Source organism: Erythrolamprus reginae, chromosome 10 (assembly GCF_031021105.1).
Source record: "Erythrolamprus reginae isolate rEryReg1 chromosome 10, rEryReg1.hap1, whole genome shotgun sequence".
Classification (NCBI taxonomy): Eukaryota; Metazoa; Chordata; class Lepidosauria; order Squamata; family Dipsadidae; genus Erythrolamprus; species Erythrolamprus reginae.
The window spans coordinates 48,092,600-48,104,889 of NC_091959.1; the positions used below are offsets into that span (position 1 = coordinate 48,092,600).

General features: G+C 47.4%; 1 protein-coding gene across 1 annotated transcript in view; it reads right to left on the reverse strand.

The window, feature by feature from the left end:
- The window catches only part of HIP1R (huntingtin interacting protein 1 related), a 69,242-nt gene extending 58,356 nt beyond the window's left edge, over positions 1–10,886 (reverse strand). Inside the window, exon 1 of the mRNA XM_070763216.1 lies at positions 10,717–10,886. Within this exon, the coding sequence (XP_070619317.1) occupies positions 10,717–10,809 (93 nt within the window). The 5' untranslated portion in view covers positions 10,810–10,886. The remainder of the gene's footprint in view (positions 1–10,716) is intronic.
- Between the last annotated feature and the right edge of the window lie 1,404 nt (positions 10,887–12,290).

Below are 12,290 nucleotides of genomic sequence, written 5' to 3' on the forward strand. Positions count from 1 at the left end.
GGAGAAGAAATCACATCCGATCCTAGAACCTGTAGGCCATTTCGCGTGCATCGGATGGGCTTTGGAGTCCTGGCTGTCTCCGAAGGCTGTCAATTATTGTTTGAAAGGGGGGGGGGGAATTGTATCACAGCTTATCCAAGAAGGAAAATATCCCAGGCAGAGCTAAGAAGGACTCGCGGATTTTTCCTAGGTAGAGATAACACCAGCTATCTCGCATCGGGCAGGCAATATAAAAAGTCAATCATTAACCCCAGAACCACTTATTGTAATATAACCTCAGGGAGCCCAGCCCAGGTTTGATCTGAAAAGGATCCTTTTTTTTTTTGCAGGACCAAATGTAGATCTCCAGCAGTTGGACTAGGTTCCAAAGAATCTTGCCCTATGTTTCATCTAAATCTTGCCAAGGATCCTTTAGGGCTGATCTTTGGTTTGGATCTTATAGTGCACTTTTTACACAAGGGGCCAGTTCACTGCCCCTCGGACTGTTGGAGGGCCGGACTATAAAAAAACCCCTATGAACAAATCCCTATGCAGACTGCACATACCTTATCTTAAAGTCAAAAACAAAATGGGAACATATGTTTTATTTTTAATTTTCTTTTGTTAACATCTGATTGGCTATACAGTGATCCCCCGCTCGTTGCGAGGGTTCCGTTCCAGGACCCCCCGCAACGAGCGGGTTTTCGCGAAGTAGCGCTGCGGAAGTAAAAACACCATCTGCGCATGTGCAGATGGTGTTTTTACTCCCACAGCGCTAGCGAGGAGCCGAAGATTGGGGGCGGGGCGGCTGTTTGCCGCCGGCATGGAGGGCTTCCTAGCAGCCCCCCAAACCCGGGTTGGGGGTCCGGGGGGCGCTGGCTCTCGGCGCTTTCGAGCTGAGTCCGGGAGCGAATTCGCTTCCGGACTCAGCTCAAAAGCGCCGATAGCAAGCGGCAAGGAACGGCTTGTCTCGGCGCTTTCGAGCTGACCGGACTCAGCTCGAAAGCGCCGAGACAAGCCGTTCCTTGCCGCTTGCTATCGGCGCTTTTGAGCTGAGTCCGGGAGCGAATTCGCTCCTGGACTCAGCTCAAAAGCGGCGAGAATGAACGGCGTGGGCGGGCGAAGGGCGGGCGGCAGCGAGGAGTTTGCGTGGGCAGTGGGGAAACTCCTCGCTGACGCCAGCAAGAGGGGGAAGACTCAGGGAAGCCGCCCAGCAGCTGATCTCCCGGTTGCCATCTACGCATGCATGCCCATACACGCATGCGTAGATGGTATTTTGACTTCCGGGTTGAAAAATAGCGAAGTACCCTGTTCGCAATGGTTGGGGACGCAATAAACGGGGGATCACTGTACAGTGATCCCTCGATTTTCGCGATCTCGTTCTTCGCGAAACGCTATATCGTGATTTTTCCCACCCAATGACGTCACTCTCTTCCTTCCTTTCTCATCTTTCTTTCTCTCTCTCTTTCTCTATCTTGCATCTTCCTCTCTCACACTCTCTTCCTCCCTCTCTCATCTCTTTCTTTCCTTCTCTCTCTTTCTCTATCTCTCCCCCTCTTGCTGGCGGGCGGCGGGCGAGCAGGGGCATCAGTGAGAAAGACCCAGGGAAGGTTCCTTCGGCCGTCCAGCAGCTGATCTGCTCGGCAGCGCAGCGAGGAGCCGAATCGGGGTTTCCCCTTTGCGTGGGCGGCGGGGGAACCCCGATCTTCGTCTGCTCGCTGCTGCTGCGCTGCCGAGCAGATCAGCTGCTGGGCGGCCGAAGGAACCTTCCCTGGGTCTTCCCCGCCACCCACGCAAACTCCACCATCTGCGCATGCGCGGCCATGAAAAAAGGGCGCGCATGCGCAGATGGTGTTTTTACTTCCGCAACCCTACATCGCGAAAAATCGATTATCGCGAGGGGTCTTGGAACGGAACCCTCGCGATAATCGAGGGATCACTGTACAAGGTTTTCTTGGCTTATAGAAAAATGTATAAAGAAAGAAGGAAGCACTTTGGCGTAATGATTATTAATAAGTTAGAAATATAATCGGTGTTGTACTTTTTGAAGGAACATTAAGGAGGGAATTTAATTAAAAGAAAAGTACAGTATGTACCTGGATGACAATATTAGAAAAAAAAACCTTTTGCAACTTTTTTGATGATTGATATTAGTTAATAACAAAATACTGCATTTTGTTCATGGAAAATTAGATGGTACATTGTATTGTTTGAATGTATGTTGAGATTTTTTTTAAAAAAAAGTTTAGCCAAAAAAAACCCAAGCAAAAAATTTCTCACTCTCTCTCTCTCTCTCAAGAAAACAAGAAAAACTTTCGCCAGCCTCCGCACTTTCCTTGTCACTCCCAGACCCCAACTCCAATGCCCGTCTTCTTAGAAACATAGAAACATAGAAGTCTGACGGCAGAAAAAGACCTCATAGTCCATCTAGCCTGCCCTTATACTATTTTCTGTATTTTATCTTAGGATGGATATATGTTTATCCCAGGCATGTTTAAATTCAGTTACTGTGGATTGACCAACCACGTCTGCTGGAAGTTTGTTCCAAGGATCTACTACTCTTTCAGTAAAATAATATTTTCTCATGTTGCTTTTGATCTTTTCCCCCAACTAACTTCAGATTGTGTCCCCTTGTTCTTGGGTTCACTTTCCTATTAAAAACACTTCCCTCCTGGACCTTATTTAACCCTTTAATATATTTAAATGTTTCGATCGTGTCCCCCTTTTCCTTCTGTCCTCCAGACTAGACAGATTGAGTTCATTAAGTCTTTCCTGATACGTTTTATGCTTTAAGACCTTCCACCATTCTTGTAGCCCATCTTTGGACCCGTTCAATTTTGTCAATATCTTTTTGTAGGTGAGGTCTCCAGAACTGAACACAGTATTATTCCAAATGTGGTCTCACCAGCATTCTATATAGCAGGATCATAATCTCCCTCTTCCTGCTTGTTATACCTCTAGCTATGCAGCCAAGCATCCTACTTGCTTTCCCTACCGCCTGACTGCACTGTTCACCCATTTTGAGACTGTCAGAAATCACTACCCCTAAATCCTTCTCTTCTGAAGTATTTGCTAACACAGAACTGCCAATGCAATACTCAGATTGAGGATTCCTTTTCCCCAAGTGCATTATTTTACATTTGGAAACATTAAACTGCAGTTTCCATTGCTTTGACCATTTATCTAGTAAAGCTAAATCATTTGCCATATTACAGACCCCTCCAGGAATATCAACCCTATGGCACACTTTAGAGTCATCGGCAAACAGGCAAACCTTCCCTACCAAACCTTCCCCTATGTCACTCACAAACATATTAAAAAGAATAGGACCCAGAACAGAAGTTGCTGGTGCTCCATCATTGGTGGCTTTTAAGAAAAGACTGGATAGTCACTTGTCTGAAATGGTGTGGGGTGCAGCAGGGGGCTGGTCTAAATTAAGACCTCCAAGGTCCCTTCTAGCTGGATTCTCATTGAAGGCTAAGAGCCCCAAGACCAGGTCTTTGGAAAGACGCAACATTGACCTTAGATCTGTATTCTCGGTGGCTTCAAAGGGTTCCTGAAAGACTTTGTAGCTTTCTCTTTAACCAGGGGTTATAAAACTTTCCTGCCTTTTGCACCCAAGGCATGTTTACACAGGAGATACCATATTTTCCAGAGTATAAGGCGCTCCGGAATATAAGACGCACCCTAGTTTTTGGGGAGGAAAATAGGGAAAAGAATCTGCTTACCAGGTATTCATCAAGCTAGCATCTTTAGTCTGGTCAGCTTCAGCACATTATTTTATCCCCTGGTTAAGGGCTTAAAAAAAATTATTCTGAGAGAGTAACAATGAAAGAGGTTGCAAGCCAGTAAAAGCTGGGAACATCATTAGCATCTGGAAAGAGACATTCGGAGCAAGTAGAGCAATGAAAAAAACCCTGCAAAGACTTAAGGCTTGGAAAACATTATTTGCAGAGAGTAACTATGAAAGAGCTTGCAAGTGGGTAAGAGCTGGGAACATTGTTAACACCTGGTTAGGGCTGGAAAAAAACTTATTCGGAGCAAGTTACAGCAATGGAAAAAACCCTGCAAAGACTTAGGGCTTGGAAAACATTCTTTGCAGAGAGAAATAATGAAAGAGCCTGCAAGGTAAGAGCTGGGAAGATCATTAACAGCTAGTTAGGGCTGAAAAAAAAAGCTACGTTCAGAGTATAAGATGCTCCCTAATTACCAGCCTCTTTTAGGGAGGAAAATATACGGTAATTTTGGGACTGAGGGAGGTGGAGACCCAATAAGGATCCCAAAATATCTGAAGCTAAGCCAGACAATGATCACTCCTAATAATTCACACGTCAGTTAAAGACCCCTATGAAGATGTACCTTGCCTACCTAACCCAATAATTTATTTATTTATTTATTTATTTATTTAATTTATTTATTTATTTAATTTATTGGATTTGTATGCCGCCCCTCTCCGGAGACTCGGAGCAGCTAACAACAGTAATAAAACAATGTACAATAATAATCCAATAAATACTAAAAATGATTAAAAAACCCATTAATATAAAAAACCAAACATACATACAGACATACCACACATGAAATTGTAAAGGCCCAGAGGGAAAGAGCATCTCAATTCCCCCATGCCTGGCGGCAGAGGTGGGTTTTAAGAAGCTTACGAAAGGCAAGGAGGGTGGAGGCAATTCTAATCTCTGGGGGGAGTTTGTTCCAGAGGGCCGGGGCCGCCACAGAGAAGGCTCTTCCCCTGGGTCGCGCCAAGCGGTATTGTTTGGTCGACGGGACCCGAAGAAGGCCCACTCTGTGGGACCTAACCGGTCGCTGGGATTCGTGCAGCAGAAGGCGGTCCCTGAGATAATCTGGTCCGGTGCCAGGAAGGGCTTTATAGGTCATAATTTGATAAAAAAGACCCACAAGTTTGCTTGAGCTACGTCGGCAATCCCTGGAATATTTCGTTCAGTCGGACACCTGACTTACCTACATTTCTGCAAAGTGTACTTAACTCTACGGAGATTGGGGAAAATCCTTCTAGCTAAACAAAGGTGTTTTAGGATTGCGCTGCAAGGCAAGCTTATTACAGGAGCAATTTTACAAGTCATAAATTTCAGCCTGGCTATTATATGAAGCCAACACTGTAATAACAATAATCACCATCAGGCATTCATACCGGAAAGCAAACACGAGAAACAACTGCCGAGTAATGTAAACAAAACTTTTTAAAGGGTATTTTACTCAAGGGCAACAACCTACGCACGAAATGTAACGTTTGGCTCACTTTGTCGAAAAGGGACAAACGGGAGAGGAAAAATAAATAAATCTATCCACTTCAAAGAATTAAAATTAAAATTGCGCGTGTGTGTGTGTGTTACTCCAAACAACGCCATAGAATTGAACAAACAGTCTGTCCGATCAAATCCTGCAATGGATTGTGTTTTCGTCGTATATGCCAAACCGGATTTGCTAGAAAAACTTTAGGAAAAAAACCACTAAAGTTCGGTTCCCGTATAAGTTCGTCGGAAGGAATGCAAGGCTGGTTTTTTTTTGAGAAATAGTGTGAGAATGGAATTTTAGAAAGTTTCTTAATTCACTTGAAGGTGGGATTTTTTTTTTTTAAACGGTGTCGTGTTTACCCACATTAAAAATCCAGGGCCATTTTAGCTCTAAGTAGCACAAAGGTGTGTAGCCATGAAAGAGGCTAGGCCAACTTCCTGGTTTCCCAAGGGCGATCGTAGATATACAGTACTAAATATTATATTTTTAAATAAACTTTCATGGTTTAAACAGTCTCCTCTCTTCTAATGCGCCTTGAATAATGGAGAGAATTCTGCCACACGGTTTAAGAATTAGTTGTCTCGATTCAACGTAATTTCCTAACTCCTTCGTTGAGAAAAAAAAATTCAAGTTACCGCCAGTTAAAAGCTTCGGAGGAATAATTCAGTTGCTATGTTGAACAGGAAAAGGAAAAAAATAATAATTTATTAAATTTATAGGCTGCCCAACTCCTCTCGGAGATTTGAGATTTCCATGAAGCCAAGGCTAAAATAAAAAGGGAAATATACTGCTCAAAAAAAATAAAGGGAACACTTAAACAACACAATAGAACTGCAAGTAAATCAAACTTCAGTGAAATCAAACTGTCCACTTAGGAAGCAACACTGATTGACAATCAATTCCACATGTTGTCAACACATTCAACTTTGTACAAAACAAAGTATTCCATGAGAATATTTCATTCATTCAGATCTAGAATGTTATTTGAGTGTTCCCTTTATTTTTTTGAGCAGTGTATTCCAGTGGCAGAAACGTTTTATGTAGTTTCTGCTTGCTTCAACAACAACAACAACAACAACAGAGTTGGAAGGGACCTTGGAGGTCTTCTAGTCCAACCCCCTGTTTAGGCAAGAAACCCTACACCACTTCAGATGTTTGGTTGGTTTTGAGCTGTTGGATTTAAATTGTTTTTAAGCTGATTTTAGAAGTTTCAGTTTTATTTGTATGTTTTATTTTGATCGGGAGCTGCCTGGAGTCCTTAGGGAGTTGGGTGGAATAAAAATTGAAAGAAAGAAAGAAAGGAAGGAAGGAAGGAAGGAGAGAGAGAAAGAAAGAAAGAAAAGAAAGAAGGAAAGGAATGAAGGAAAGAAATAAAGAAGGAAAGGAAGGAAGGGAAGAGAGAGAGAAAGAGAGAGAGAGAAAGAAAGAAGGAAGGAAAGAGAAGGGAGGGAGGGAAGGAAGGAAGGAGAGAAAGAAAGGAAGGAAGGAAGGAAAGAAATAAAGAAGGAAAGGAAGGAGGAAGGGAAGAGAGAGAGAGAGAAAGAGAGAGAGAGAGAAAAAGAAAGAAAGAAAGAAGGAAGGAAAGAGAACAGAGGGAGGGAAGGAAGGAGAGAATGAAAGAAAGAAAGAAAAAGGAAGGAAGGAAAGAAAGAAAGGAAAGAAATAAAGAAGGAAAGGAAGGAAGGGGAGAGAGAGAGAGAGAGAAAGAAAGAGAAAGAAAGAAAGAAAGAAAGAAAGAAAGAAAGAAAGTCATTATGCGTATCTTTTGCAAACGACATTGAAGCTATTCATGCACACCGACACTTTGGGGGTAGCACCCCACAAAAAAGTGAAATAAACTTTGCAAACTTCATATTGTGATATCTTGGGCTGCTCCAGACCAAAGACTCCAAAATAAATATCAAAAATAGAACCAGCAGGGTGGAGCGACAAGACTGACCCAAAACAAAAGGCATTGTGTGAAAAGCTCTGAAATTTATTCCTCCCCTCCCACTCTGACCAGCCAAAGCAACACATATTTTTGCGCGAGGTTGGAGCAACATGCACATATATGGATAACCAACGTTTTAACAGCACGGCATCGTTCTTTGCACCACCAAAATCCCCCGTCGAGCGGATTTCGCAACCCCCCCCCTTCCCCTTCCCGAAACACCAAGTGATTGATGGATTTGTTTAAATCCATCACCGACACATTCGGGCGGCTGGTTAAAACCGAGACCGTTTTAAAAAAAAGAAAATAATAATATTCAGAAATCAGAAATTTAGCACCTGAAACACGGTTCCTTTCCGAGCAAAAGGCCTCCCAGCTGGTGTTCACATCCAGCTGCAGAATTTTGCAGCTGGACAATCAATGGTGCTGATTTCCCCCCCCCCATTTTTTTTCCGGAAGGGGGACACACGCAAAGAGACCTTAAGTTCCACCCCTCGAGATTGCAGCCCCCCCCCATTTCAAAGCAGCCCCCTCCCCAGGGGCCCCAAAACCACCAGCCAAGGTGAAAGCCCTAGAAGTTTTATACAGCTGTGCAAAAAATTAGACAAGAACAATGACATCATTGCAATGTTCGGGATATAATAATAATAATAACAACAACAACAATAACAATAATAGCAACAACAACAAAACAACAATAATAATAGTAATAATAATTAAGATTATTATTAATATTAGTATTAGTAATAGTTTTTCGGTTCTTTTTTCTTTTCTTTTTTTACTATTATACTTTCTTTTTTTCTTAGCTTATAAGCTTTTGAATTTTATTTCGGAAGTGGTGGTAAGGGTTTCGAGAACACTATTACTATTAGATTTGATTATCTAATCTAATAGATTACTATTAGATTTGTAATGTATTGTATCACTATTATGTTGTGAGCCGCCCGAGTCTTCGGAGAGGGGTGGCATACAAATCTAATAAACTATAAACTATAACTATACATGAGTAGTGGGAGTAAATACAACGGCTTAATTGCGTTTGTAAGAATAAGATGAAATTATTGTAATAAGGTTAAAGGGAATCAACGTGGAATTTAATCAGATGAAAATTTGGATAGCTGGATGGCAAAATTAGAGGTCAAGGTTGGGGGGGTATGATTGATACTCAAAATAATTTAATTTGGAACTATTATACTTTTAGGGGAACAATTATCTATGATTTATTAACTAAATACTGTTTTTATTGTAACCCGACTATTTTGAAATGTATGGAAAAAAGTTTGCATGGAGGAAAAATATTTTTTTTACCAATAATAATAATAATAATAATAATAATAATAATAATGATCTTATAATTTATGGGAGGCTGGGTGGGTTGGATAGTCTTTCCAGCTTCCGCGTGGCCTTTTTAAGGCTTGGCCCCCTCCCGCAAAGACCCCTTTTTTCATCTCCCCCCTCCAACGATGCTGCATTTCGATTGGGGAGGGGAGATAATGCCTTGATGGCATCTCTCCCAATTTCCTGCCCACCCACCCACCCCTCCCTGGGAATTGCCTTCCTTCCGGGTTCTCTCCAGCGTGACTGTGGAGAAAGGGGGGGGGGGGATTTTCCTTGGAAGCAAGGTGCCCCCCCCTTCTCCAGATAAACTGCGTGAGATTAAGGGGAGGTGGGCAGGGGAGGAAGGGGATGCATTCTGCAAGGGGGGGGCGCTCCAGGGCGAAAAAGACCTTGCAAGGGTGATGCAAATGTATTTGGTAGGAAACCCCCTCCCCTTTTATGGAAGGGGGGGCACTGATCTATCTGCAGGGGTCCGCGTGAGGAGTGTGCTACCACCTCCCCTTTTTGCAACCTGACAGCCCCCCCCCCCATTGAAACCTGGACCCCTCCTCCCCCTGCCTGACCCCCTCCTCAATCTATGGGGGGGGGGATGCCTATGGTGGACTATCCCCTTTTATTATAGGGGGGGCACTGATCCGTTTGAGGGGTTTCCACCATGCTTGAGCAATCTGACTGCCCCCCCTCCTCCAGAAAAACTGGATCCTCCCCCTGCCTCTCAAATCCCCCTCCCTCCCCATCCATCCATTCGGAGGGGTGTGTGTTTGCAGATATGCTTGGCAGACGCCCCCCACCCCTTCTGCTTTTTGGGGAGGGGGCGCTGATGAGTGACCTACGATGAGTGACACCCCCCCCCCCCATTTGCAACCCCCTCCCAGGAAATCTGGAAAAAAAAAACCTCTGCCAATCCATGGGGATGCCTATGGTAGGCTACCCCCTTTGATGGGGAGGGGCCGCTGATCCTTCTGGGGGGTCCCCACAATGCTTGAGATGCCCCCTCTCTGCAACTTGACCCCCCCCCAAAAATCTGGATCCTCCCTCTGCCATTCATGCGGGGGGGGGGGGTTAAGATACTCTAGGTAGACCTCCTCCCCTTTGATGGGGAGGGGATGCCATTCCGTCTGCCGGGTGAGTGACACCCCCCTTTTGCAAACAGCAAGCCCCCCCCCCCTTCCAGGAAACCTGGACACCCCCCCCTCCAGGCCCTGCCTGACCTCCCCCTCCTCAATCCATGCGGGGAGGGCAAATGCCCAGGATAGACACACACACCCATCCCTTTGATGGGGAGGGGGCTCTGATCTGTCTGAGGGGTCCCCACAATGCTTGAGACGCCCCCCCCCCCTTTGCAATCTGACTGCACACACCCCCAACTCTCCCATTGCCTGCTCCCCACTCCCTTCATGCAAGGAGGTGTTGGTAGCCCCCTCCACTTTGATGGGGAGGGGGCACTGATCATCCCCACAATGGTTGATCACCACCCTTTGCAACCTGTCTGCCCCCCCCTCCAGGAAACCTAGACCCTCCCCCCTGCCTGCCACCCTCCATTCCTGCAGATAAGATAAGTAGACCCCCCTCCCCTTTGATGGGGAAGGGGCTCTGCTCCATCTGAGGGGTCCCCAACATGCTTGAGCCCCCCCCCTTGCAACCTAACCCCCTCCCCCCGTCCAGGAAACCTGGATCCTCTGCCTGCCTGCTCCCCTCTTCATTCATGGGGGGGGGGGGTGTTAAAGACACTTGGAAGCCCCCTCCCCATCAAAGGAGCTGCTCCATGCAGTGTTTCTCAACCTTGGCCACTGGAAGGTATCTGGACTTCAACTCCCAGAATCCCCCAGCCAGCATTCGCTGGCTGGGGAATTCTGGGAGTTGAAGTCCAGATACCTTTAAGTGGCCAAGGTTGAAAAACACTGGTCTGAGAGGTCCCCACAATGCTTGAGACCCCCCCCACACTCTGCAATCTGACCGTCACCCCCCCTTGCAGGAAACCTGGACCCTCCCCCCTAATTGCTCCCCCCCTCCCTTCATGCGGAGGGGGGGGGGTTATGATAGGGAGACCCTCCCCCTCCCCATGGACCCCCTCCCTTTTTAAGGGGAGGGGGCGCCTTCGATCCATCTGGCGAGGCTCGACCCCCCCCCATTTGCAACCTGACGCCCCCCCCCCCCCCAAAATTAAAAATTAAATTAAATATTTTTTTTAAAAAAATTGCCTGGTTCTTGTCGAACTGCTCCCGCTCGGCTTCCAGGCTGTGGCCGACGCGGCGGCTGAGCACGCGGGCTGGGACGTTCTTGATGGTGTTCATGGCCCGCCGCCTGCCTCGCTCCGCCGCTCGGGCTTCCGCTCCGGCCCCGCAGCCGCGCCTGCCAGGGAGCCCCGGGGGGGCGGGGCCAGCGCGGGACCGCGCCCCCCCACCGCGCGCCGCCGGCCAATCAGCGCAGGCCCTGGCCACGCCCGCCGCCGCCGCCGCTCAGGTTTTGCATTTCTCTCCCGGCCTGAGGAAGCGAAGAACCCGGGACGTTCTTCTGAGGGAGCCCCCCCCAGAGGGCGTGGTTCTGTGTGGAACCGCGCCGAAGGCCAATCAGCGCAGGCCCTGGCCACGCCCACCGCCGCCGCTTAGCTATGCTTCTGTCTCCAGGCCTGAGGAGACGAAGAAGCGGGGTCGTTCTCCTGAGGAAGCTCCGGGGGAACGTGGGTCTGCTTGGAATCAGCGCAGGTCCTGGCCACGCCCACCGCCGCCGCTCAGGTTGTGCATTTCTCTCCCGGCTTGAGGAGAAAAAGAAGCCGGGACGTTCTTCTGAGGGAGCCTCCCAGAGGGCGTGGTTCTGTGTGGAACTGCGCCGAAGGCCAATTAGCTCACGCCCTGGCCACGCCCACCGCCGCCATTCAGCTGATTCTCTGGGCTGACGTTCTGCAGAGGGAGCTCTGGGTGGCATGGCTCAACACTGGCCACGCCCACCGCATGTCGAGGGAGCCACGTTACGCCCCCGCCGGCGGCCAATCAGGGCCACTCATCTCACTAAGGCCACACCCTCGCTGCTCAGCTGTGCTTTGGGCTCTGTTTCCAGGCCTGAGGAGACAAGTTGGGCAGGCTGAGTGGGCCTTCTTGGCTGGAGGGATCAGCCCTCTGGGGTTCAAAGTCATGCCAAAGAAAGGTAGCAGGTGAACGCAGTTAGAAGGGGCCTTGGAGGTCATCTAGTCCAACCCCCTACGCTGTAGGCAAAGTTGATGACTCTTCTAGGACAGGTGGACTTCAATTCCCAGAATTCCTGAGCTAGCATGATTGGCTCAGGAATTCTGAGAGTTGAAGTCCACACGTCATAGAAGAGCCAACTTTGCCTACCACTGCCCTATACTTTGCCTCTACTGAGGGAAGTAGTTGGGAGGGCAAGAACTCCACCTCTAGGTCCCAGTAGCTGGGGTTGGTGGTCCTCAACTTAACGGCTACAGCTGAGCTCCTGGGTCACCTCGCTAGCTGTACTTCAGCAGTTCAAATCTCACAACCAGCTAAAGGTTGACTCAGCCTTCCATCCTTCCGAGGTGGGTCAAATGAGGACCCAGATTGTTGGGGGCAAGAGGCTGATTCTGTAAACCGTTTAGAGAGGGCTGCAAAAGCACTGAGAAGCGGTATATAAGTCTAAATACTATTGCTATAAGTGAGGAATCCTAGAACCAGAATTTGGCAATCCTGGGGTAACCTGTCCCATCAGGCTGAGCCCTGGCAGCTTTAGGCTTGCAAGATGGGCATGGTGGTTGTGGGTGAGCACTCCTTCAGAGCAGTATTCC